Genomic DNA, 27,888 nt, shown 5'->3' with positions numbered 1-27,888 from the left:
CTAAGATGCTCAGCAATGGACAATATTTTAGTCTCAGAGTATATAAATGCTCCATCTGCAAGCTGATTCTGTGCATACTCATACATAGTAGGGTTCTTACAGTCCATTCACATTAATTTTGCCAAAAGCCAAAAAAAGTTCTTACAAATGACTTTAAACATAGTCGTTCAGTGTAGTTTGAAATACCTTACTTTTCTGTACAAATAAAGTGCAATTTACTGATAGTGTATTGCAAATACCACACAGAGACAGCAGATGGCCGAACTTCAACAGCAACGTGTGCATCTCAAGCTTCTGTTTACAGTGTTAAAATAAAGAGCCAGTAGTTTGTATAGTGGCTGTTTAAAATAAACTGTTTGCCAGTTCCATTTTATGTTAGAAAACACATACTAGCTACATTCATCTATCTACTTGCCATAGCTTTCAGAGTTACAGAACATTAGCTTTAATATAAAGTATCTTCCTGGTCAGCATTCTAAAGTGATCCACCTAAACATGTTGTCCCCTTCCAAGTAAGATCTTCAGTGCTCTACAATGAGGTGCAAAACGTGGTTGAAAAATTTTTTGCTGTATGCATTTTGTCTTCCCTGGCATCTGTAGACCACCAAAATTCCTAGCTGTTTCTCAGATGTTAGGATGAGAAGCCTTGCTTTATATTTACATGGATCTTGCTGCAGCTACACAATTTGGATGGTTATCAGGAACTACTCCTTTTGCCATTGGCGTAGGCAAAAAAGGCAGTCCACAAAGGTCCACCAACTTTCTGATGTTGTTTTCAGCATGTGAATAAGCAGCACCTGAATGAAATGAAAGAGACTGCTTAATACTACAGAAACCAACTGCATTCTCTTGAACTTCAATTAACCTGATTACATTATTGGCAGAAAGAGTACTGTTTTCCATTATGAAAGCTGCCTGTCATTTTTCATTCTGAAGAACTCAAAACCTAACATTCAAACCCATAGATATTGGGGTTTAAAATGTCACATATTTTTGTCAAAAGGGTTTTTATTTGGTTTTTTTTTTAAGACTTCAGCTGAACTATTTACTTATTTCTCTGTTAGGAGATTTTGTTTATCTAGAATGACAATGTTTAGTGGGTAAAGTTTGGTATTATGGGGCAGAGGCTTCTGCAGCAGCAACATGCAATGGCCTTTGTGTTGTCATGTCATTTCTTGCTTGCCCCCTGCATGCTCCATTGTGTGGATTGTACTATGCTCCACAGAAATCTGCCCAAAGAGGCCTACTACCAGCCTCTAATGAAAAGAGAGAAGCCAAAAGAAGGCCTTGAAAAAGGTTTGTGTTCGTGCACACATTCAATGTGATGCTACCTTCAGTACATGGCTGCTGTATTAAGCTTGCCCAGGCCCTAGAATAACTGACTGGTCCTTGCGCAGTGACTTAAGTCTGTGAGTCTTAAATCCTGAAGAATAAACTTTTGTATGTATTTCAAAAATTCTGCTAACAACAATATATAGCACAAAATCCAGACACATTTGTTGAGTAGATTCTCAGTTGTTGACGGCAACAAAACACAGATCTATGTATTTCTGAGGGACTGATTTCCACCTTTCACTTTCAAAGAACACCCTCTTCTTCATGTCTACCAAGGCAGACACAGAAAAAAAACCCCATAACCTCTCCTGATCTCCTGATTCTGTTTTCAATTTCATTACCTAATCAATTATAAGATCCATCTCATTTCAATCATTACACTCCCTAATTAAACACAGACACAGAGCATTCCCACATCTGCAGTAAAATACCCTGGGTTAAACAAGTTGGTTATTTGACTTCTGTTCCAAGCTGACCTGTATCTTCAGCACCACTGCACTGGCTAACATTCCACAAGGAGGGACAAAACAAGCGAACCAGCACAGAAAATAATTATCCTTTATTGCCAGGGGCACCTCTACTTTAGGAATTAATTACACTGGCAAAGTAGAATGGAAATTCTGTAAAACAGCAATAACTGCAACACCTGCTGTGTTGCTTTATATCCTCACACAGGTAGGGTGGCACTTTCAGTAAGACCAAATGGAAAAATGACCTTTGGTTATTCTTATTTTTGCTATATGTACCAGAGCATCAGGCAGAGAACACAATTCCTGTATTCTAAGAGAATTTGTTTTGAATTTTGGAAGCAATCCCTTGGTATTTAGATTTAAAGACAACTGGTATCCAATTTTTTTTCTACATAAACTTCTATTTTATTGATTGACTTTTCTCTTAAACTAGATGGAGGAGACAACAGCTATAAAACAGAACAAAAATATTCTAAAACCAGAGCAGATTTTAACATCAAATTCCAAAGAAGTTTGTGTTTTTTCTACTGGTTGCTTTGTTTGCTTGTTTGTTTTACTAGAGGTGAAAAGACGGTGAGTAACACTTCTGAGGAAAAGCAATCACTTGGTCACTGTTCTTGTCTCGGATTTGTACAGCTCAAAGTTACATCAAAGCACGCTACCTTTGCCAATGATTAGCAGAGGCTGCTTGGAAAGAGCAAGGATAGAGGCTGCTTTGGATACAGCAGAGTGTTCAGCCATGCTGATGGGAGGTGGCAAGCAGCATTCCACATACCTGAAGAAAAGCAAAACAAAAGAGGCTCTTTAAAAATTCAAAACAAGAAATGTTGAAAGATAAAACCTATTGCTTAGCATAAAATTGCAGTTGCTACACACCATGTTACAGCATTTATTAGAATAGAATTTTTTTTTTAAATAGGCTTTGAAGTTTTTCTTCCTTGTTTCTTTAATCTTATAGGTAGTGTTGTTCCAGAGATTTACAGAGTGACATGATTATATTACCACATTAATTCGTTCTGGTTTTGCACATTTCTTTACAAACTGTAATCTGCATCACATTTACAATGGAGCATTACATTTACAGGCTGCATTTTCTTTCTTTAGGAAAACAAAATACGAAAGTAATTTATAACTCTTATTTTCTTTTATTCAGTGACTTGAAAAATGAATGTAATCTTTACGCACTTGACAGAGCTCTTATTCACCTGAAGATTCACAAAGTCCCCAGGTATGTCAATATAGCAGGAACCTGGACGACCATATATGCTGGTTCTTACAGCCTAGGAAACAGATAATCCCAGTTTTAATCACTGTTTGACAGGATTTTAAAAATAGTTTAGGAAGGCCAGAAAACCCTTTTGTAGTTAGAGAAGGTACACAGTCTCCTATTGCTGATGAATAAGGCTTCCATGGAGTGATTTATACCAAAAAATTAAAGTTCTGATAGCTATTTACATTTTTCCTTATATAACTGCTGTAGCCTTTCAGCAGATGTACAGTATTAGAGCCTAAATTCTTTGTTTAATTTAAAATGAGACAACTGCACTATTAGCTGTTATGTTTGGAGACACAAAATTAAACATTCATGTTGAATTCTATTTAAAGCAGTACAAACAGAGTAAAACCAAGATAACCAATGCCTCAGTTTTCTATTACTTTTGATTCCAGTTCTCCTATTGCAGGTAGATGCTCTGCTGAATTTGCACTTCTGGAAACAGTATCATTGTATGCAGAATTTAGGCTGACATGGCTGAAGCACTGCTGCTGCAGCAGTACCAAGAGACTTTGCTAATCCTCTCTGAAGCATTGAGATAAGGATGTGTTTTCTGTCAGTCTCAAAAAAAACCCAACAAAGCAATAACCAAACTCAAAATCCAAACACAACCATCTCCACTGCCTCCCCTTCCAAATCTCCTTCACATGAGAGTGGTATAACAGCTGAAGTTTATAGTATTACATTTCTAGTTACTGCACCTCTCCCTAAAAGCATTTATTTCATAAAAATTTTCCTGCCTGAAGCTAAGAAAAAACACTGCAGGGATCAGTAAGCATCAGATTGGATCAGAATCTATTTCTAACCTATTCCATAGCATTGTTCCTAAGAAAAATCTCCCTGGTTGTTAATTTACTCAATCAACCATCACCTCATATCTGCAGGATAAAACTGGTTAGAGTAACAACTACACAAAAATAAACTCTCAAAACTTAAACAGAAGGAGACAGTTACCTGATGTTCAGTTGCCAAGTTTGTATTTTTTCATACCTTTTCAATGACAGCAGGAATAACTTCCACGCTGCTTGGGCGGACAGATAGTTTGTTGTACAGCCTACCAGCTTCAACCTGAATAAATGCAAACAACTATTATATCGATTTATCAAAGTGATTTGCTCATTTCCATCCGATTTCAACATGAATGAAATGAAAGAAATGCCAAATGAAAAGCAACAAGGTGAAAACTTCCCCACAGAAAAATGCAGTAGCTCGCTGGTGGAAACTGTCAAAACCATACTCATTCCTCTGAGTGAATAAGTTGTTTGTTTGTTGGTTTTTTTTTTCCTCTAGAAAGTGGTGTTTCTTTTTTTGGAAAGTTTATTTTGCTTTTGTCCATTTCAGAACAGACAACGGCAAATTACATGAGTATGTACAAAGACATTCCAGGCAATCTGCGGTATTTATGCACTGTCAACTTTAAACCAGTAGATGGAGCAAATCAACAGCATTTTAGGATCTGTTAGGAAATGTTGGTGTTTGAGATTGTTATTCCTACAATAATGAAGAAACAACATCAATTATTTAACTGAAACCTTTCTGTTGTATGTCTGTGTACCTGTGGGAATTCTTGGAAAGCTCCCATGGTTTCCTGGTTTCTGTCAGAAGAACCTCCGATAACGATCAAAGGCCTAGAAAAGTATATTTAAAACCAAAACAAAACAAAGAACCTTAAGCGTGCATACATTTTTTATAGCTAAAATCACATCTATAAGTTCTCCTTACAGTCAAATCCGACTGCTCTTAGGATGCTGTGCCCACCTTCAGCATCCACAGATCTCAAAAAGAATAGACAATGACCAGCACAGTGCAGGAGTGGATTCTAAATACTGGCGTGTCAGACAGTAGACTTCCTAGCAGCTTTTGGGTCACTACTTTTAGGACAATCTGGCTATATTTAGTGACTTGCATCTATCATAAAATTTCTAAAACTAAGTAATATTGCAGGCAATTTTCATTTAAGTTTGATAACAGGGGTGACAAGGTGGTTTGAGTGGAATGACATCTAATCTAAAAAGCTAAAACGTATTGATTGGTCCAAAACATTTTGTATATAAGAGGTACTTTAACATGCACAAGCACTAGAACTAAGAAGCACGCTAGGATCCAATTTTTCATAAGGATTAGGTTTTCTTTGTATACAATTTGGAACACAGCAGAAGTTAGCTGACTGTCTGAGAGCACTTCTCCCTGCATTTTGTCTTTAGTAAAAAAACCCCAAAGCCCAAAGAAATTAACAAAAATTTAACACACTTAAAAGCAGTCCTGCTCTTAAATTAGATCATGGCTATATGTGGAAGACAGTATTAGCTTACAATATGGGTTACAAATTACACATGAGTAATTTTTATTATAATTTCCACAAAATACAATAAATTATTTTCCCACAGGGAATAAAAACTGGTCTTTTATTCCATTTGTAGGTCAAACTTCTTAAAATGCTAAATGCTGAGTCAATGGAAAAAAACATGTCTTATTAATCTGCTTATGCCTTCACACTAAATTGAAATATTGGGTCAATAGCTTTCTAGGCTTTTTCTGCTGAACAGTATCTCTTCAGATACAGCCTTTCCTTTGACTGCATTTATCTATATAATGTATCAAGCTGAAACATTTACAGTGTGCTCCATGCATAATCATAAATTTAATCCCCTTTAAGATTTGGGTATATGTGTATCTAGACCCAAGCTTCATAACCAGCTCATTTCTCCACCATAAATCAAAAATCTCAGTTCTAATCCCCTGAGGTGGTGAAATGAGAACTTCAGGCTGTATCTTACCTTTGTGAAAAATTCTTATGGAAAAATACACTTGGTGTATGCTTTACACATTTTATTCTGCTTATTCCCTGCCATCAGCAAAGTGATTACAGCTATCCATCTGTAATGAATTTGTTTGTTCATTGAAACATTTAAATAAATTTTGAAATTATAAGTGAGAGGAACATGGAGGTTGTCACTGTCAAAGTAACTACTACTTCTCTATAATGAAATATAATTATGAAACTACTCAACTTTTTAGAAAGCGAACTCCAACAGCTATACCTTGAAAAGATTTAGTTCTGCTCCTAAAGTTTTACATAATTGTAACTAGAAAGAAGTTTTCCCCCCACAGAAATCATCGTACTACTGTCACAACTCTACAGACATTCTGAAGAGCAGTGCTTATAAAGTAACAGTGAAGCTTAAAAACAACAGTGAAGCAGGAAGAGCATTGATTTTAATGAAACTAATAAGAATAGTAAATCTTACAGACTTGCAGGAGGATTTCACTAAACTAAAAAAAATTTCAACTGCAACTTCAGGTAAAGAGCTTACCAAAGTAAAACCAGGAAGAGACTGAAACAGAGAGGAATCAGAAGAATGGATCTCCAGGCTCAAGGAGGACAACTCAGACAGGGCTTTAACCACTATCCCTTAGTCTGAGTTATTTAAAGTCACTACCAGCAGAGTTAGGTTCAACATTCCGATTACTTCTGTGCAACATGAAGTAAAAAAAGCTGAGCCATTGTAGTGCATTAACAATGCCAGGTGTTGGAATCACATTACACACAGGAGATACCTATGAGGGCTAACCTTGCCTACAAATTGGTCTCATCGTGCCACTTCCTCACAGGGGATGGTACAGAGCAGGAGACTTAACACCTTGTTGCCACAAAGAGCAGATGATCTCTCTAATTTCTGCTCCCAGCTGCATAATCCACTCTTTCCCTCACTTAGGGGCTTGATGCTTGCCTGACTGCAGAGGGAGCTATTTAGACCACTTCTCTAACATGACATTATTTACTTATTTTTGCTGGGTTAGCTTTTTGGCAGAATAATGAACTGAAACTGACTGTTGGGGCAGACAAGTACCAGAGGTATCAAGAGTGCAAGCAGCAGGAGTACATGCCCAGGAGAAAGGTGTGCAGATTATATTATTATATATTATTATATCCCTAGTCCTTCTCTCCAATGCACAGCACCCTTTCTTACAATGGCAATGCCAGCCAACTGTAAATGGGAAGCATTTCTGGGAATGCAATAGAATTGCCTACTAACAAAGGGGCCAAGAAAATTAGTTCCATTAGGCTAAATTCAGCGTTTGTGAATGTTTACTTCTCTCCTTTTGGCATGTGGTAGGCAAAAGGCAAGTCTAATGTGACCAATGAAAAAATCATTCAGCAAACACTGTGGTTTGGTCAGGGAAAACTGATTTTCTTACTATATTGCCAATTTTCTGTCCAACTGGGTAAGTCATTCCCTCCACCTTTTGCCAGGAGTACAGGTTTATGAAAGATCAAGTCATGTAAACAGACCTTGTCTCAGACAAAAAAAAGTTTGTGAGAAAATAGAAATATCTGCTGCAAATCCAGAAGTAAATGTGGTGAACAATTCCTTTGTATAACCGAATTCACAACTGTTCAAAAGCAAGATTTGCGCACGATCTTTCTTCTTTTAATCCAAGGACACATAGTGACAGCAAAACTTTGCTCAAAAACTCGTTTTTTTAAAAAAGAATTTGAATACCAGTGGTTTTTTTTTTCCAAAATGTCAGAGACTCAATCTGTTAGTGTTCCCATTACCTCGTCCATCACCCCCTGCTAATTTAACGTTCCGGATCCCATTGTTCCAGATCACATTGTTCTGGATCACACTCTGTTCTGTGAGCACACGTGCTAGGTATTACTACAGCTTCTACTCCAAATACCTCACTACAGCTTTTTGAACACTCTTCTGTGACAGACCAGCTCTTGTCACGTCTCAGTGAAGGCTTATAGCAGTAAATACTATCACACTGTACGTCCTTTAATTCAATACTTAATTATTGTTCTAAATGTCTGCGTGGGAAGCGCATAGGAATATTAACAATGCAGTTGTCAATTTGTTTACATGTGAAATACAGTAATTCAAAGGCAATAAGGATTTAAATTTAGAAAGAACCTTTAAGACAATCTCCACAACCAATAAAGCATTACAGGCTGAACATCAACTTCATTTTCAAACGTATCCATACAACCAGCTCTGCTGATAGATTTTCTAATATATGCACAATGGGGTAGGACAAAAAAAATGAGAATTTTATCCATAAGATCACAAAAAATGTAACAAAATTACTTTTAAGGTTGACAAGTGAAGAATTCCCTTCTCACTACCCACAACAAAGGGGCGGGAGGGGGGAAGTACAATACTAAACACTGTGGAGCTCAACATCTGCAACAAATAACAATACACTACTATTGGAATTTTAAAGTGAAAATGCAGTTAAATTACCAGCAGTTAATGGTTGCATTTGCCATCCCACCAAGGGCATGTAAAAATCCTGGACCGGACACTACAAGACATACCCCTGGTCTAGATGAAAAGAAAAAGAGGGAGAGAGAAAGGAAAGTAAGCACATGGAACACCAAATAAATCATCAACAAAAATTAGTAAAATGCTGAAATATGGAATACTAAAGTTTTACTCATGTCATCACAAGTCATGAATGGCAAGGAATTTGTATGAAGAACTAAAGACAGACAGAGAAATCAGAAACCATTTAGCTGTATCAACCCAATTGGAACAGCGGTTGAACACTTGTTACGTGCCATCCCCACAGAGGTCTGCAAGGTACGCAGGTTTATCCTAACACAGCTCCTTACTTCTTCTATCACATTTACTCCATCATCTAACATTTATATGGAATTTGGTAAACCATTTACGTTTGCAGTTTTCTCAACTGCACTTCAGCAGCAGATATCAGCGACAAAGCTCACACAGGAAGAAGTGCATCTGATTCAACACAAATTTATTACAGTTTAGTTCAGGCAGAGGCACTTGTTATTCCAGGTGATGACAGAAAAAATGATAATTTTTAACTAGTGAGCATTCCTTAGCAGATTTACAGACTACTTACGTATCAGGGGGAAAAAAAATCAGCTTACTTCCAGAGGATTATTCAAAGGAAGAAAAAATACAAAACTGTGTCACACAGACAGAATAAGGAGTGACCACCTGCATCATCGGGTCTGCACTTCTGAGTGAGCAGACACCAGATGTTTAGTTTAGAAAAGGATCCATACCCAAGAAGCACAAGTCACAGGCCACTGAATGCTTCCCAACAACATTAAGAGCAGAATGCAGTACTTTGTGTCAGGAGAAGCACACAGGAGACCGGAAGGCATATGATCAGTCTCTGTATTTGTAAGATCTTTGTTGAACAATACACCCAGATGATGAGATTGAGGTATAGCAGGCCCACCAAGTTGCAGCAAACAATGGTGGTGTGATTTCTGCCCCTCATACCAACGGTGTTAAGCTACTATTCAGATATCAAAAGGGAAAAAATTAAGAAAGTTATAAGATGGTCAACATTATATGAGTTTAAGCACCTTCTTGCTCTTGCCCTGAGTCATTGCAAGAGAAATATTGATAACTGTTACTGATATTTTAGCATTCATGCTCCGTTTTAACTGCCCTACATCTGCACACACTAAAAAGTTCCAGCTCCAAAACAGACAAACCTCTCTAGTTTCTGTTAAGTCTAACACAGTTAATATTACAATATTAATATTTACTAAATTATATTATAAAGATTGATAAATATGGAATGTACCTGCCAGTCAAATATCCAACAGCAGATGCAGCATAACAGGCCTGTTGAAAATACTGGAGTTAATTACACAATTATTATTATACACGCATTTCATAACACCTTGTACATAACTTTCAACAAAAATACTGGAAATATGGAGGTACAGATTCTTCCCTGATTAGCAGAGTTTAAATGTAAGCAAAAGTACCCCTTTTCCCTCCCCATTGTAAGGTGTGTTCATGAAGATTTATATGAAAAATCTTAACACTTCTCTCCACATTTCAGGTTCCTGTTGTTCCAGAGTATTACATTAGGAATATCTGGGATTTGAAAAGGAAAAAAATCAACAAGATAGAATAAACCAATCAAACAAAAAAACCACCAAACACTAAAACAATGCATGAAACTTCTGCCTTCCACTGCATTCTGAACTAACATGGAAGAGGGATTTGCAAGAGAAAGACAACAAGCAGAAATCCAGCCATCGCTGGAATGACTCACTGTATGTCAGAAATTAAGCAAAAGGTTGAACAAACACACTGGAGAAATTAATTAGATGATTAGGGATTGTCTTTTTGAGCTGACCTGCTGAAGTACTTCTCATTCCACCTTCAGTACAACACTTTGCTTTAGCTAGTTTGACATTTTAAAGAAAAATTGTGTTTTGAATAATTTTCTCAGAAGTAACATCTACAACATGTGTTAGCACAGCTTATCAGCAGTGGGACATATGACATTGCCAACTCTTTCCTATTCTCATGCTTTGTCTTGAATTGAGCAAGTTTAAACACTTACTGGAAAAAACCTCATTTTGCAATTTTTTGTAAACTTTTTTTTGAAGTAAGCTCCTGGCCTTAGAGCCTGCCTCTTTCGTTTTTAAATAGAGTTCAGATTTGTTTTTTTAGTTATATTCAAGCATTCTTGTGATAAGAAGAATAAGTAACACAAAAGTTCCTTCTAAAAGTTTACAAAGCTACTAAATATTTTCCTCAAAAATATGAATTATTCTAAGTAACAGTTAGTCATCTCAGCTTCAATGAGTCAAAACACAGTTTCTAAGATTTTACAGAGAAGGAGAAACTGCCTTGAATATCCTCATTATCCTACAGACAAAGATCAACTATCTGATCAAAAGCATGGAGCTTAGTACACAATAAGAAACCCTCATTTTCTTTGCAGCATTAGGATAGGGAATTGTTGAGCAAAAACATACACTGACAAGAAAAATCTCTTTGTACTTTTCATACACGTCTGACATAGAGAAGAAAAATGTCACTTATGTTCAAGAATTAGACAACAATTTGATGACATATCTGTGTGCAAAAGTTTGGAAATATTTGGAGTAGGTCCAAAAAATTTGTTAATAGAGCTCTAAGCATGGAGTTGAGTTTCTATGGCAATCATGTTTTAGAACTGAGTGGCAAAATAAAGCAGCACATAGAATTTGGATTAATTTACAGTCAATTGCCATTAAAACTTTTGCTGCTTCATTCTGCAAGGAAGCAACATGACTAAAGATATCTGTGTTTAGAGGAGATTGTAAATAATGTTGAAGGCATACTTAAAAGACTTTAATGTGTGAATAGTAGAAAGAAGAGCCATTTTACTGATGAATCTTGCACTTTCACCACTAAAATGTGAGTAATGACACTCATTATCTGTTATGGTCGCAAGACAGTTGATCAGCTGAAACCAGATCCTTGTGTCCCTCCGACAAGCAAGAAGGACGTAGGCAGATAAAACACCATTGCCCACAAAACCACAATCAACATTAGGAAGAAATGTAGTAAGTCTAGATGTAAGCACTCAACTCAAAGCTTGCAACCACCCATGAGTGCTGGGCTTGAACTGCAGCCAAAGCAGAGGCCTGTTCCTGCCATTAAAGTAGAAGGACACTAAGCAAAGTTTAATTAGTCTGTTTTCAAATCAAACATAAACAATATAGTGAGTAAACAATGGTTAAGCATTTCTGTACCCAGCAGCCCAGATAAAATAGTACTGCCATTCCTAGGAGCAGGTCTGAGGCCCTCATGTTAATTGTATCTAATGTTCAGTGTTCCAGGACTGGTCTGTACGGCTTGTGATCAACTTATTATGAGAGAGAACCTGCTGTATGAACCTGAGCTTGGTACGTGGCATCTTCTGTTACCACATACAACTTAAGTCCAGGCCTTGCAAATAAGGACACAGGTTGAAAGCAGAAGTCCCAGAATAATAAATGATCTGCTAATGGCCAATAATTTGTCATTGAAAAAGTGTGACTTTGAGCTCTGGGAAGACACTGTTTTGGGTAGAGCAGCAATGGCTAAGCAACAGGAAAAACCAAAACAGAACAAAAAAACTTCAACAGATGTGCAACAGAATCAGGCCCCTGTCTGGGCCTGGGAAAGTACCATCCTGCATTATACAATCCATAGTCTAGGCATGGAGGACAAGGGGTTAGATCTGTTCAGAGACCAACACATCTTATAAAAAAAGATCTTGAATGTGTAAGATGGACTAAACGATGCCCACTTTTGTTCCAGATGCCCTTCCTGAAGGGTTCTCAATTCCCCTGACAGCTGCACCAGCTCCAGCATATTCGTAAACTCACAACTAACTCAGGTTATGAATATCAGGAAGAGATTGCTTTGAATACGTAGTGATAACTATTATTAAAGATTAGGAACTAAACATAAGCAATGTGCATTATTAACAAGTAACAATCTAGTAAAGGGGATTTTTTTAAGTTTAAAATTCATCTGGGTTACCAGTCTTCTAAACAATCACAGCAATCTCTAATTACCCAGGACAGATACACAAAATACATGCCGCTGCGGAGTTGCAACACAACTTTCCAGTGTTCAAAGGGCATTTGGATGCAGGTCAAATGGCTCCTGGCAAACTTATGCCATATTACAGGCCACAGGAGACTGGCTTACAGCTATTGGTAGCACTACTTATCTTTTAACTCCATGCTTTAATCTGGTCTTCTGTTCTGCAGTTTTATGGGTTTTTCACAGGATCACAGAATCATTTAGGTTGAAAAAGACCTCCAAGATCGAGTCCAATGACCAGTCACCACTTGGTCAACTAGACCACAGCACTGAGTGCCAGGTCCCATCGTTTCTTGAACACCTCTAGCAATGGTGACTCCACCACCTCCCTGGGCAGCATAAGGACATAAGGATAATTTTGTCAACAACATTTGTCAGTTTTCCACAACTGATGTCAACCAATAAATACAGTGCTTCATTATTGTCTTGAGATTTTTTTCCTGTGTTTTAACTTGTTTATGGGTCCTGTGTCCTATGAGCACTACTAATTAGAATTTTAGCACTTTTACAAGGAAATAGTTTTGCTACCTCTGGCCCAGAAACGAGGCAGAAACTCAATCCTTGGAAAAACACCTTAATTTTCCATATATCTCAGATAATAGACAGCCGCCTTCACCAATAAAGGAAGCAGTTGTATACACATTCTCCAGAGCCAGACCACACAACTAATAAACTTAGACGTTTAAAACTATGATGTGTAAATATTGAGCATATCTTGAATATACTGTATATAACCTTTCACCCTCTCCTCTGTCAAGCAGTTACTCTATGTCTTCAATGAGGATAAAAAACAAACCAAAACTCACTACAAGATGTATTTTTATTCATTCTTTTCCAGTCCCCAAAGAAGACAAACCCTGACATTTTGATACTTAAACAAGTCTTCATGTAATTTTCATTCCACTAAGCAAAAGTATTTCATCTTTTACACAGCAGAATGTTTCTTGTCTGCTAGATTCTTGCACAATGACAAAAAGGGTGATAAGTAGGACAGCATCTCATTTGGCAGTGCAAAGCAGTCTTCTCTGTTTAATTACAGACATATGAGGACATTAATTTTAATTGTTTTAATAACCACAGCTAAAACTAGAATATTTGCTAAATGGCCTACAGGAATATAAAGGCTGTGTTGAATTCCCAGTCCTTCAAGGAATCAAATACACCTTTTAAACATGTTTGTATATATTTGCCTTTCTCATATGTTGCAGATTTTCCATAGAGACATGCATTCCTCTGAATTCCCACATTCCAATACAAGAATGTATGGATTAGACAGCAAAAATATACAGCTCGTGACCCCTGTTAACTGAACTACTGTTATAATACTTCATTGAGGACTGGGACAATCCACAAAAGCTACGAACTACATGGCAGAAAACAGAAAAAAAGAACACTGCTGCAAAATACAGGTCCAGAATATCTGAAGGATTTTCTTGTGTTAAAGTCGTAAAATTCTAATTAATAGTATTCATAGGAGATAGGACCCATAAACAAGTTAAAACATAAGAAAAATACGGTAAGATAATAATCAAGAAATTTATTTACTGGTTGGCATCAATTATGGAAAACTGACAAATGTTGCAGAGCAACTCTGAGTAAGGAAAACTGATGGTTCATTTGCCAGCAGTCCAACAACCAGCGGCTACAGCTTGTGCAGCAACCCTTAAAAATGAGGGATAAACCTGAGCTTATTATCTTCAACCTCAGACCACCTAAGGAACTACTGAATGACTAAGGAAGTTTTTACTACTGGGGAAAAACAAACAAATCCAGAACTAGTGGCAAAACATCAAAATGGTTGCCACAACGACCCCATGGAGCACTACAGGTTGGGGACAGAGTGGCTGGAGAGTGGCCAGGCAGAAAGGGATCTGGGGGTACTGGTTAACAGCAGGCTGAACATGAGCCAGCAGTGTGCTGAGGTGGCCAAGGCGGCCAATGGCATCCTGGCCTGTATCAGGAATAGTGTGGCCAGCAGGACCAGGGAAGTGATTTTGTCCCTGTATTGTATACTGGTTATGTTGCACCTCAAGCACTGTGTCCAGCTCTGGGCCCCTCAATTCAGGAAAGACATTGAGGTGCTGGAGCAGGTCCAGAGAAAGGCAACAAAGCTGCCTTTGAAGGGTCTGGAGCACAAGTCCTATGAGGAGCAGCTGAGTGAACTGGGGGTATTCAGCCTGGAGAAGAGGAAGCTCAGGGGAGACCTCATCACTCCCTACAACTACCTGAAAGGAGGTTGTAGACATGGTGGGGGGAAATCTGTCTCTTCTCCCAGGCAACAAGTGACAGGATGAGAGGGCACAGTCTTAAGCTGCACCAGGAAAGGTTTAGTTTGGACATTAGAAGAAGTTCTTTACAGAAGGAGTGATCAGACAGTGGAATGGGCTGCCCAGGGAGGTGGTGGAGTCACCATCCCTGGAGGTGTTTAAGGAAAGGCTGGATGTGGCACTTAGTGCCATGGTCTAGTTGACATGGTGGTGTTTGGTCAAAGGCTGGACACAATGATCTCAGAGATATTTTCCAACCTAATTGATTCAGGGATTCTGTGAAAATGCTGAGGAGCTTGAGTCTAATTTCTGACACCTACACAACGAAGCTGAAATATATATAACTAAGAGAGTCTAAGTATATGTTCCTGCTTGATTTTGAGCATTCAGAAGCATTATAACTTTCTATGGTTTACTGCTTGGTGAGCATTTAAAAAATTGTTAAGGGAAAAAATCATAATTATTTAAACTCTCGGGACAAGTTTATCAATTAGCAGGAAAATTTTCCTCTTTGGGCACTTAAGAACAGAACACAGACAAGGTAAAAAAGTAAAGAGGTAGGTCAGAAAGAAATTAAAATACTACCAAATAGAGAGAGAATGATAATATTGTCCTAATTTGGAAGGGAAGACATCACTAAAAGAAAATGACAGGAAAAAATTTTAAGAAATAAGAATATTGGAAAGTCTATAGAAAGGCACAGAAAAACAAAACACCTGGATGAGCATCTCAAAAAGTGGTAGATAAAAATTGACGATATATGACTTGAAGGAGATACATTTGATAATTTTTTCCTTCTGTTTCAAAATGCTCTGTTCAAATTCCTTCCCCCCCTATTTTCCTCCTACATTCGCTCCCTTTTTGGAAAAAGGCATTTAAAAATAAAAGAAGCTGCAATTCCCTTAATAGGAAATGAGGGGCCACTTTAAAATGGAAGCAGGAAAAGAAGGGCACAAAGAAACACTCAACTCAATGCCCCAGTGCTCTCCATAGTCCAGAACGAGTGACTGCTTCTCTACAGGTTCTTTAAAGGAACATTCAGAGACCACATGCTTTCTAGTAAGAAAACATAAACCAGGTTTCATTCCACTGTAAAACATTTAAGGTAAGGATTGGTCCCACTATAGATATATACTTACAGCTTGTTCATTTCTCATTCCCACATATTTTATTCCAGCTGCCTGGGCTGCAATTGCAATTTCAGTGACTGGAATACCAACAATGCCAAACATGTATTCAATATTCTATAAAGAAAAATGTTAGAAGAAATCAGATTTTTTTTTCTCCCCAAAAGACAGCTTTAATAAGCACATGCCAAAGACAGACATGCTAACAACACAGGCAGTCTAAAACTAAAATGTAACAACATATATGGTCACATAGAAGTTTAGAGGTCACTTTGGAAACATACACAATGCCAGACGGTATTTCCAGCTCAGCCCTCTGTGGTTGTGAAAGCCTTGGATTTTGGAGGCCCACAGGGAGTGGGACAATGGTTCAGTGCCTCAGTCAACATATGTTCAGTGCTTTCTGCTCATCAATTCTCACTTGGGACTTCTCCGTCACTTCCCTGTTTCCGGGTAAGTCAGCTTCACCTACTCTCATGGCACCTCATGTTCTTGCACTTTCACAGAAAACAGACACCAAAAAGGCCCCAGGCGATAACTGGGGTAGTACCGTGCACAAAGAAACGCTGAGATAAAGAAGACTGTTTATTTTTATTACAGTCGAGCACCCTTTCTCTGTGTGTCACAGGCTAAAGGCAAAGCCTTCTGTCAAGGCCGGTGTCAGGTTAGCACCAGTTCGAGTTCAGAGATAACACAAAGCTTTGATCACTGTAAAAGAGGCGCAGGAGGCACATCCAGCTGTCAGGGGAAGAGTCGCGGAGGGCTGTCGGCATTGCCTGGCGGTAACGGGGAAGGGGCTGAGCTCGGGAAGGGGCAGGCTCGGGAAGGGGCGAAGAAAGGAATCAGTGCGGGCCTGTGGAACGCCGCCCCCGGGTCAGGGGTGCCCGGCAGCACCGAGACCAGGCGGGGCCAGGCCGCTCCCGGGGCCGTGCGGCGGGACCTCCCTCCCTCCCTCCCACAGAGCGGCGGGGCGAGCCTTTCGCGCCCACTCCCGGTGAGTCCGGCCGCGCACACTCGTTCTCCGCGGGCACCCGCGGCCCGGCGGGCGCTGTCCCTGCCCGCTGGTTGCCGGCCCCGCACCCTCACCTGATCCCGGAGGGCCTGGGCGATGAGCTGCGCCCCGCTGAGCGCCTCGCCCTCCATCGCGCCGGCACCGCCGGCCCGGGCCCGGCCGAAGGTCGGGGCAGGTGACTGACAGCCCGCCCGGCCAATCAGGCGGCGGGGGGCGGGACCGAGGGCCGCGGGTACCACCCCTGCCCTGGGGGCCAAGCCTAGGGGAGCTCCCGATTGGCCAGAGCGGGCAACCAATCAGGAGGCCGGGAGACGCCGGCCCCTGCGTGAGGTGGGAGCGGGACGGGCCTTCCCGGCTCCCGCCGGGAGCGGGGGCGGAGGGGCGGGATGCGGAGGGAGCGGCCTTGGAGCGGGGGAGGCGCCTTTGTTGCCGGCCCGGCCCGGTCGCGGCCCCGAAGGACTGTGTGAGGCGCAGGGCCTCGCCGGTGCCCGGGGCTGCCGCCCTGAGCTCTCCGGCGCTGTGGGGCCGGTCAGAGATGGCGAACGCGGAACGGGGCAAAGTAGGGGAGGGTTTGGCGCCGACGCTCATGGGGAGGAGTGTGGGACATCTCACCAAAATCCCAGATGAGGGATGGCGCACACCCATTTCCTGGCTCGGCCCGTTCGGGCTCTCGTGGCAGAAGTGACACGGTTGACGACATGTCCCTGCCCCACCCTCCCCTTGTCCAGCCAAACCCCTAACGATAGCAGCGTTCCGTTCGCCCTCACTCATCAAACAACAACAAAAAAGTAGATACCGAAACATAACTAACATAAAACCTTTGCAAAGCGTACATAGTAAAATAGTGTAATCAAATGCAGCAAATAAAGGCAGTAGACAGGATGTATCAGTGGAAAAAAACCCTTGAATTTCACCGTGTATATTCTTATTATATGTTGTATAAGCTATAATAGAATGCCAGCAAAGTCAGAATCCACGGATATCATGCAATATGCAAAAGTATTTATTTTTTTATAGCAATTTAATATTTGCCTAGTAATTATTACTTTTTATGTTACTGTCATTACTGCTTATGTTACTATTATGTTACTTATTGGTATTGTTTATGTGACTGTACTACGTTGGGCATGGCCTAACATGCATTTGCTGTTAATCACTTGAGGACCCAGACGAGTGCTGTGCTACCTGTGTTATTTTTGTAGTCTGTTGGATTACTGAGTACAGAAGTACTAAGAAGCAGGGTATGTGTTGCTTTTCTGTACATACATCCAGATGTGGTGAGAGGTGACATTCTAAGTTTCCAAAGCTGTTGAAAAGTGAGTGAATAGATGCTTTACTTCATGACATAAACAACAGAATTTGTTGATTAGATGGTTCTGAAAAGCTGAATAGGAAGAGTCTGCAGTGGGACTGCAGGGTAAACTTGGTATCCAAACTCAAACACCAGTCTTTTTATCCTTTGTGTGGAAGGAATATAAGTGAATACTGTGACTGGATGACAGTAATAGTGCTATGAAATACTTGTATTTGGGTGAGATGATCCTGCTGGAGCCTCTCTGCCAGGCAACAGACCACATAAATCACAGGAAAGGGACAGAAAAAGAGATAAAATTAATAATGCATTTCAGTTCATGAAAATTTAAAGTTGTAGCTCAGGTGAGGTGACAGCTCTATAGACCCTAAGCAAATTAACTTCTCCTTAAGGAAAGGATTTATTAGATGGTGTAGCATTTTCCAGTGAGAAAAAAAATCCAGAATGTGGCAGAAATATATTTGAAATCTCAACAGCCTATGGGCTGAGTAAACCCCACTGGTATCCTTATTTTGCTGGAAAGGTTAACATACCCGAGCCCAGCCTTGGGGCTTGTCACAGCTCTCCTTGTTTGGAGCAATCCATTAGATAGCAATTGTTTAAACTGTCAAACAGGGGAAAAGGCTTTGGGGAGCACTCACACAAGTGCTCACCCACCGTCTGTAGGACTAGCAGTAATCACAGCCAAGGGAAAGGACTTGGAGGAATTATTGTAGTTATTATTTTAGTTGGCCTAGGTTTAGCAAGATGGGATTGTGTGCATGTTGCATGTTTGGTGCTAAACCTCTTGTGCATCTAAATGAGGAAGGGATTCAGATTAGTACTTTTGAGTGTTTCTGACCACCAGAAAATGAACTGAGGCAGAAAAATAAGAATTCTCCAAGTATGTTTGTAAAATACAACGTTTCGTAGAAGCCTGTTAATTTTTTCTGTTGGTGTGTTTGGCTTAGAAGGCAAAAAGGCGATTTTTTCTAATGCATAGCAATTCCATCCCGTGGTCTGAAACTCCCCAACTCTTTCCATCCATTCTAATGATGAATTCTAATTACATCTTAGTTGACAGCTTTAGTGAAGAGCAGCTGACTAGAACCCATTCCAGTCCTAAATAGGCATTTTGGCTCTGAAGCGGTGACGGAAATAGAAAAGAGTGTTTTGTCAGTGAAGTGCCACACAGTTTGTTTATTTTCAGTAGGTTCCTTAGCTGTGAGAGGTTTCCCACCCATTTTCTCCCTCCTTCTGATATTGCTTTATATTTTCACATGTGCTTTGGTATTTCATTTGCAAAGCTGAGATGCACAGGGCAGACCCCTCTGTTCTTGATTTGTGTTGCCAAATCACCCCTCGTAGCTACTGGGTGTTTTCCTCCAGATGCAGAGTAGCAAGGGTAGCTTATTGTACATCACTTCAAAACTGTTTATATAAATGCAGTATCTTTAATCCATCTGATTACAGAGATGCCATGGATTTATTCTGTTTTTATTGTTCTTTAAATAAATTTACCCTTGAAGGCATGTATGTATGGACACTTGAGCTAATTAAAGCTCAAGGAAATATGAATATGTAGTTGAGTTTAGCAGCATCAAATACTTACTCCTGGACCCTTATAAGTGCTTTTATTACATGTTAAAACTTTTAGGTTTAGCAAACATATCTTCTGCCTGCCATGGGCACTAAGGTTATGATTTTGCTGTCCTGCGTGAGATTGTGTTGCTATCAAACTAGTGTTGCTAATGGCATGTAGAACTCATGGAAGTAAACAAGTGACTTAAACTAAGTACTTACTATATTTTTTTTTTCAATTTGCTCATTGTTAGTGTTTAGGTAAAAATAAAGCCCACAGCAATATTGAGGATTGCTCAATAAGCTGGTTTAATTCCTTAATGATACTAGTAACAATGTGGTGATAGATGAAGAATTCTCATACCGTGAGAATAATTCTGAAGAAAAGAGCAGTTCTATAGTATTTCTGAAGTGTTGCATTCATTGTGTCAGTCCTTGTTCTGTATAAGTAGTTTACTAACTTGGGAAGTCAAAAGGCTACATGGCCCATATTGCAGAGTGCCCCAGCCTTTCAGAGTCAATAATTCTTAATTTCCTTCTAAGAAAAGCTCAGTAATGCAAATTTTCTCCATTTTGTATGAATTTTTGATTTATTGTTATTACTATGAAAGCATTTTTAACCTTATTCATCTTCATTGTATAGGAGGAATGTGGATCTGAATGGCACTCAGCATTTTTATAGATGTTCAAAAAAGCTGCACTGTAGGAAAAATATTTGCCTTCTACATATGTGGAGTTGGAAAGCCTAACTCCATAGTTAACCCTAATCCATAATCCATTAGGAGAGGCATTTTCATGATAGAAAGATAGATAAATGCAGAACTAGTGTCTGATATAATTTTTCTGGCAATCATCTGTTTCAGTATTGATAAAATAAGTTCTGTTTCTACTTGACTACTAAATACAGTGTTTGAGTAATTTTAGGAAATGCTACTTTTAAATACATCCCCCATCACCAAATAGGAGAGGAGATGCAAATTTGTGAGCTGCTTTTAACTTTTCCGAAAGATGCCTTGATATATGGTGAAATAATCTATAAATGAATGTTAAAGTTAATTGTAAAGGGAGGCCAAGCAAAGAGATCAATAGAACTAAATACGAAGCTAAAACGCTTTTAAACAGGAAACAGTTATTTAAAGTACTAGTACAGATAGATTTAAGGTTTAGAAACAATATGCATTTGGTCATTCAGGAATTTAAGAACACCACACTCAGTTCAAACACTGCCAAGAGTCTCTGTTACTGTCCATATTTAATCGTAAATTTAAAATCCTGGCATGATATTTTGCTCAAGCTTCCCCCACCCCACCTGTTTTCTTTTTTTCCCTCTAGATTTATGGCATACACCATGGTGCATCTGTGCTGGAAGCTGTCCATCTGCTTTTTCTTCTATCAAGTTGTCTCAGGAAGAGTCAGGAGGGAGGGGCATTATGTTGCTGCCGTGTATGAGCACGAGTCCATACTGAGTCCCAACCCGACAGCCCTGGTGGATCGGCGCTCCGCGCTGGATCTCATGGGCAAGAACCTCGACATCTACGAGCAGCAAGCAGTGGCTGCTGCCAGACAGGTATTGCCACAACTTGGAGCAGTTGTGGAATTCGAATGACTGATACTGTGGCTGATCTAAATGGACTCCACCTCATTTTTAGGAACAGTTCAGGATATATGGAGTAGCTGCTGTTTGAAGATAATCTTTTACATTTGTGTTCCCAAGCAACTAAAGCTATATTTATGTACATAACTATGGTCTGGGTTTTCAGACACTCTGACCTGCCAGCAGCTCTGAAAAAAAAATCAGGCCAGTTAGCATCCCGCCTGGCTTGGGTTATTCCAAGCTTGGAAAAACACGCCTATAGTTATTTAGTATAGGGAAATTAACTTTCTATTTTGGTCTGAATACCTAGCTCCTTTCTGTTTTCTTAAATGGAATGTTTTCACTGAAAGATTGTCTTACGAGCAGCTGTCTTTGAGTTTGATTTTGTTCCAGTGCTCTCACTGGAAATTCTTGAATGTTTCTAAAAGCTAAGGAAATTAAATGCTTTGGAAATTAGTGTTCCACCATTAACAGTTTTGTGGAACTAAAGTTTTCCATTCCTTTCTCCTACCCTACCGTGGAATGGTTCTCAGTCTAAATATATTTAGAGGAGAGAGACTAGTATTTCTGGCTATTCTTATGCAGAGCACCCTTTCTTTCCCTCACTGGAAGACCTGAAGCTGGTTCTGGTCAAAGGAAGCAACTGTTACTGTCCCTACACAGACAAGAAATGACCTGCAATTTTCACAGATCTGTTGATCTGGGAGAGAATAGTTACCATTTTTGTATAATTTTTTTTAGACATTCAGATGACCATACAGAAACAGTCAAGCTGTTTCTGAAATTAATAGTCCCAGTACCCCATCCAACCCTATATACTTAATCTATTAAGTGATGCTGCACTCACTTTTGATACAGGTGCAGCACCTTTGACAAAGTTCATCTGCAAACAGCATAATTCTGATAAAAAAATTAAGACAAGTTTTTAACATCATTAGTCTTTAACCTGAATCATGTCATTCTCATGACTCCTGTGAAGGGAGAACACTTTTGGCGAGAACTGAGATGAAGTCCTGCTCTTATTTGCATGCCCTTAAAATAATGTCAGACACATTATTTTTCAAGATAAAGGTATGTGTCAGGTTAAATAAGATTTTTTTTTTTAATACACAATTACACCTGCTACATAGTTACAGCTACTATGAAGTCGAAGAAAAAATACTTTGAAGCTGCATTATTGGCAAAACATAATTGGATTATACTTAACTTTCTTTAGCTCTTCCTACCCATGAGATCCCCTCTTTGCTTTGTCTACAAAACATGTATTTGTTTTACATACAGGGGGCACAGATTATTGTTTTTCCTGAAGATGGAATCCATGGCTTCAACTTCACCAGAAGCTCCATTTATCCTTACTTAGATTTCGTTCTGCATTCGCACTCTGGGAAGTGGAATCCGTGCAGAGAGCCCTATTTGTTCAATGACACAGAGGTAAACATAGGAGTGATTGATGTCTGCAGGGGTGGAATAACTAAATGCTAGGTTTGTGCTCCAGGTGGGAAATAGCTCTAGTTGTTTTGCTTAGGGAAGTAAGCAGGAGGTTTAACAACTCGTAGTACCAGATTCTGTTTTCATGGATGCTCAGGTTATGCTGGTTTCATTCTGTTTAGATGTGTACACAAAGGCTCATACAGCTTTTGTGTGAGCCATCTGGATTTGTCATCTCCTCCTCCCCAACCTCTGAAATGGTAATTACTCTTCTAGTAAGAGGCGTTGTGTGTGATTTTATTTTGAACAACACTGTTTTAGATAAAACAACACAGTAGTATCTTTGCTTTTGGTGCATTCTTGTTACTGGGGTTTAATGACTTGATGACACCATAACATTCTGACTCAGTGGTCGGGGTGGGGGGATGTGTGTGTTTGTGTGTGAAATGATCAGCACTAGTAACAGGACTCGATCTGCTACAATGTAATAGAAGTCACAGCTTGACACAGACCAAGCGTGATTACATAAGATGTGACCTCCATGTTACAAAAATAGTGTTTTCATTGACTGTTCTGGACCCGAACTGAAAATAACCATGCTTAGTAATACAGACTGTTAATTCTTATTAACCTTACAGTAGCCAACATAATGAAAGAAGTCATGCATGTACCTACTAAGCAGAATTTGTGTGCTAACATGAATCTTGTAAGTTGTAAGTGATGACCTATTTTGGCCTATGAATCTTTACTACCCATGATCATGGCCAAACAAGCAAGAAGTTGGTTGGCCAGTCAGACCCTGTTTGGAGATTGCAGTACTGGCAGTCTTGGGTACAGTGCTCTGTGATATGGAAGAAATATCCCAGTAATACTGTAGTCTGTAACATCTTGTATTTCTTTTCTGTAACTATGCAAAATCTATTCATTTACATCTCTGCTTCTGTAAGTGCAGCTAGTAATTGCTTCTTAAAATTTTATAGTAAAAACATCCAGTTGCAGGAACAAGACATCACAGTTGCAAATGATCACTATTAGAAGTTCTAAAGGCACCCACAGATCAGTTGTGCTACCTTGGCAAAGCTTTCAGTTGACCTATGGTGTTTGAAAGCCCTTGGTGCTCCTACAAGTCAGAAATTTCTGAAAATTAACAACCTTGAAATAGAGAGATTTATTTACTTACTTCTCAGGAAATGAAACCCACATATTTTTTTTCTGTTCTATTTTAAAATTAATATCCAAAATACTTTTCTGTCTACAAAGCTATTTGGTTCCAGTAACTTTTGTCAAAAAATCATTAGTAATTTTAAATTTTACAGATATGGTCAAACATGCTCAATTTTGAACACAGTTGAAAGTAGTAATTTGAAAAGTATTAAATAACTCATAGGTGCTTAAGTAGAACGTATTCCTCCATTTTCTGAAGTGCTTACATTTCTCCATACTGTTTTCCAGGTTATTCAGCGACTGAGCTGCATGGCACTGAAGAACAAAATATTCCTTGTGGCAAACTTAGGAACTAAGCAGCCCTGTGAACACACTGATCCTCACTGTCCACCTGATGGAAGGTACCAGTTCAACACCAACGTGGCGTTCGATGATGATGGTACCTTGGTAGCCACTTATCGCAAACACAACCTGTATTTCGAATACGCTTTTGATACCCCTCCAGAGCCTGACTATAAACACTTTGATACCCCTTTTGCTGGCAAGTTTGGCATGTTCACTTGCTTTGATATACTCTTTTTTGAGCCCGCAGTGAACCTCATCAGACAATACAATTTGAAACAAATTGTATATCCAACTGCCTGGATGAACCAGCTCCCGCTCTTGTCTGCTGTAGAATTTCAACAAGCTTTTGCAACAGCTTTCAATGTCAATATTTTAGCAGCTAATATCCACCACCCTACCTTGGGCATGACAGGGAGTGGGATATACACTCCAGTCAAATCCTTCATCTACCACAACATGGAAAGTTATGGTGGCAAGCTCATAGTAGCAGAAATTCCTGTGATTACCACGGATCATGAAACCAATTTGGAGAGTAATGAAAGATTCAGAGTGAACTTACATGACTCATGCAGGACTTTTACGAGCACCTTGCTGGATGATCAGGTTTGCTTTAAGGAGCAAGAAGAGACTCCTGGCAGAGTATCTGAAAAAGGAAATGAACAGTTACCTCCCCCATTTTATGCAGAAATGATGTATGACAACTTTACTTTCGTTCCTGTATGGGGGGAGAAAGGACAGCTCCGGGTTTGTGCCAATACCCTTTGTTGTTACTTAAATTATCAGAGAGCTGTTTTAACTGATGAATTATATGCTTTGGGAGTTTTTGATGGGCTCCATACAGTGCATGGCACATACTATGTCCAGGCCTGTGCGTTAGTGAAGTGTGGTGGTCTCAGCTTTAGCACTTGTGGACAGGAGGTTACAGATGCCACTGCTCTGATAGATTTCCAGCTATGGGGAAATATGAGTACCCCTTACATCTTTCCTTTGCTGCTGACGTCTGGCATTACCTTGGACTTTGCTGATCACATGGGCTGGAAAAACAACCACTATTTCATGAGCAAAAATAGAACATCTTCTGGCCTTCTGACAGCTGCTCTGTATGGACGATGGTATGAAAAGGACTAGCACAGATTTGAGTCAGAAAACAACTGCCCATATGTTCAGAGTATTTATCTTAACAGAAGTTGTTGAACATCCACACTTCCTAGAGGTCCAGGTGTGTTTGTTAAATGACTCACTGATTAGGTTCCACATTTGAAATGATAAGCAAAGCACCCTAAGAATCTGTAAGTACAGTCTGTACTGTGGTAGCTTATGTCTTACCAGAAGGGAAAGAACTGCCCTGCAAAGATAAAGGCTTGCTGTAATTTGGTGAGATGTTTTATATGGGGAAAACAACTCATTTCAACTGAATTTGTTCCTTTTAATTTAATCCTTTCATTTTCTGGTGTTCTGACTTGGAGTATGGAAATGAATGGAATGGAAAACTGTTGCAAGAGAAAAAAAAAAAGGGAAGGAAGACACAAATACTGTGTGTGACATGCACAAAAATATGTAGGTATACATACATAGAGCTTGTATGTGCTGAGGTTCTGATTTTTGGTTAGGGTGTCATGATTCTTTTTTTTTCTTTCTTCTTTTTCTTCTTTTCTTTTCTTTCCCTGCTAAACTCCCAGTTTTTTCATATGCTTTTAGCAGTATCTGAATGTTACAGTTGTAAACATCTACAGAATATCTAATCTGGGGAAGAGGATATCAAATGCATGTGAAAAACAAGATTGCAGTAAGACACAATTCCCAAGAAATTATGTTTACACAAAACATTGGCGATGAATATCAACAACATATGTTATGTATTGTTTGAGTACTTTAACTTCCCCTGTTTAAAAGAGAGGTAGGCCATTTCAAGACTGTTTTGACTTTAAGACATCTTAGCCATTGTTCATGATTTTATTCAAGAGGAGTTAGGAAAAGCACATAACCAACTGAGGGACAGCAAGGCTTTTACATCAGTGCTTCATGTACCAGATGGCAGGCTCGTGCTGCTGAGTGAGGAAAACACACCATTCTTTCCAGGGCAATAACTAGATTAAGTGCTATAACTGTTCTACTGCAGTGAAGAAGCCGGGAAGAAAATATTCAAAGGATATTAATTTGGGGTTAAATTCAGACAGGTTAATGCATTCTCAAGCATTATAATTGTATGTGGTCTTACTGACTGTTATGACTTCATCTGCTAATAGCTGTTGAGTAATGGAATAAACACAACTGTTCCTTTGGTCCAGTCCTTGTGTTCCAGTTGCTATGACTGTTAGTCAGGCCGAGAGGAGCAGAGCACTAACAGGAGACCTGTGAGTCTCCATTTTGGTGGTCTGAGTAGGTTCAAACTCAAATCACTATGGCAGGTACAAGTATGTGTGCTGAGAGGTGCTCCATCAGCTTCTGCTTTGAATGAACTCACTTTCTGGTTTCAGAAAGCAAAACAACAGAAAAATTGCTGAATTTCTACCTCAAGTTTTCTTAAATATTTACAAAGAATTATTATATAAATGTTAATGATAGGGGTGGTCTATCAAACCTTCCTTCTCCAACCTGTATCACTGTGAGTCAGGTCCTTGTCGAACACAGCTTTGATAGAGGGGTACAATAGGTTTGTTTATCCTGCAGCATATGTTGGACAGATACATGGAGAGGGGAGTGTCTATATCTCATCAGGCATAAACTTGCTGATATAGAAGTAGGCCATTCCACCACAGGATTACTAAAAATCCTTGTTTGGCACCTGTAGTGGTGTTCTTGCTGAAGGCTGCACGAATTCCAGGATGTACAGAGTAGAAAAGAAAAGCATTTGCAGTGCTTATTCATTCTTCAGGTTCTAGTACCACACAACCAAGTCTGAAAGAACGGAACAATGAACAACTGGAGATTTCAGGACTCTCTGCTTTGGAGGCTGAAAAACATGCAGCTTTGTGCACTAAAATACTCTTTGGGATTTAGTTCCAAAGCACACCATTGTCACAGTAAGGCTAAACAAGTAAATAGCATTACACATATTTCCTATGCTTAAGGAAAGAAAAAGTATTTATCTGTGAAATACTTGCACACTGTGTCCCACAGAGCCCTTCTAACTTTGCGTATATTAAAACTGTCAGAAAACAAGACCTTCTGGCCTCACTGTTTGCATGGGGCATGTTTCTCTGTCCCCTCCCTGAGAAGAGCAGGCATTAAGTATTAGAGTGTGTTCTAATACCTTGTTCCCTTTGCCCAAAAAGAGCAGCCTTTAGCAAAGGAAAAGGTTGAACAGACAGTACCAGACACAATGGATCAACAGTGATTATCTACTCCCCCACCCATCCTGATCTTTGAGTAACAACAGATGTATCCATTCTGAAACGGGGTGACCAGGCAGTAACCTGTGATGCTCACTACCACACATTGGTGGCTTTTGGAAGTCTGTGCTGGAGCAGCAATCCCAGCACTGTCCTGTTCCCAAACAACCCTGTATCCTCACTTACTGAGGAGGTGTGAGAAGTCTTCAGCAAGGCTGACATTCACATTCGTAACATACTGTAATGCAACCCACCTTCTAATATCTTTTCAATGGACATAAAGGGTTTTATTAATGCTTTC

At 39.5% G+C, this 27,888-nt stretch overlaps 2 protein-coding genes across 9 annotated transcripts in view; one reads left to right on the top strand and one right to left on the bottom strand.

Moving 5' to 3' along the window:
* The window catches only part of HACL1 (2-hydroxyacyl-CoA lyase 1), a 25,826-nt gene extending 8,773 nt beyond the window's left edge, over positions 1–17,053 (bottom strand). For 2 of the 4 annotated variants that reach the window (XM_051808298.1, XM_051808300.1), the window contains exons 1-9: positions 16,927–17,053; positions 15,853–15,957; positions 9,652–9,692; positions 8,328–8,408; positions 4,634–4,706; positions 4,069–4,146; positions 2,991–3,085; positions 2,468–2,580; positions 662–797 (exon numbers count right to left, since the gene is read on the bottom strand). In XM_051808298.1, coding sequence (XP_051664258.1) covers positions 662–797; positions 2,468–2,580; positions 2,991–3,085; positions 4,069–4,146; positions 4,634–4,706; positions 8,328–8,408; positions 9,652–9,692; positions 15,853–15,957; positions 16,927–16,983 — 779 coding nt within the window. In that variant the 5' untranslated portion in view covers positions 16,984–17,053. Of the gene's footprint in view, positions 1–661; positions 798–2,467; positions 2,581–2,990; positions 3,086–4,068; positions 4,147–4,633; positions 4,707–8,327; positions 8,409–9,651; positions 9,693–15,852; positions 15,958–16,124; positions 16,338–16,926 lie in introns of those variants that run through there. The other 2 variants (XM_051808299.1, XM_051808301.1) reach the window with 2 other exon arrangements.
* On the top strand, positions 16,517–27,888 carry BTD (biotinidase). 5 transcript variants are annotated; one of them, XM_051808311.1, is made up of 4 exons: positions 16,517–16,622; positions 21,057–21,291; positions 22,600–22,749; positions 24,199–27,888. In XM_051808311.1, the coding sequence occupies exons 2-4, from the start codon at positions 21,061–21,063 to the stop codon at positions 25,381–25,383; spliced, it is 1,566 nt and encodes a 521-aa protein (XP_051664271.1). In that variant the 5' UTR covers positions 16,517–16,622; positions 21,057–21,060; the 3' UTR covers positions 25,384–27,888. The 5 variants fall into 5 exon arrangements, with proteins under 5 accessions (XP_051664271.1, XP_051664273.1, XP_051664274.1 ...); XM_051808313.1 differs by lacking the exon at positions 16,517–16,622 and adding an exon at positions 16,624–16,834; XM_051808314.1 differs by lacking the exon at positions 16,517–16,622 and adding an exon at positions 17,158–17,182.

This window comes from Manacus candei, unplaced genomic scaffold, assembly GCF_025592945.1.
Source record: "Manacus candei isolate 608988 ecotype Guabito, Panama unplaced genomic scaffold, ASM2559294v1 h1tg000072l, whole genome shotgun sequence".
NCBI lineage: Eukaryota > Metazoa > Chordata > Aves > Passeriformes > Pipridae > Manacus > Manacus candei.
This window is presented reverse-complemented; position numbering and strand designations above follow the sequence as displayed.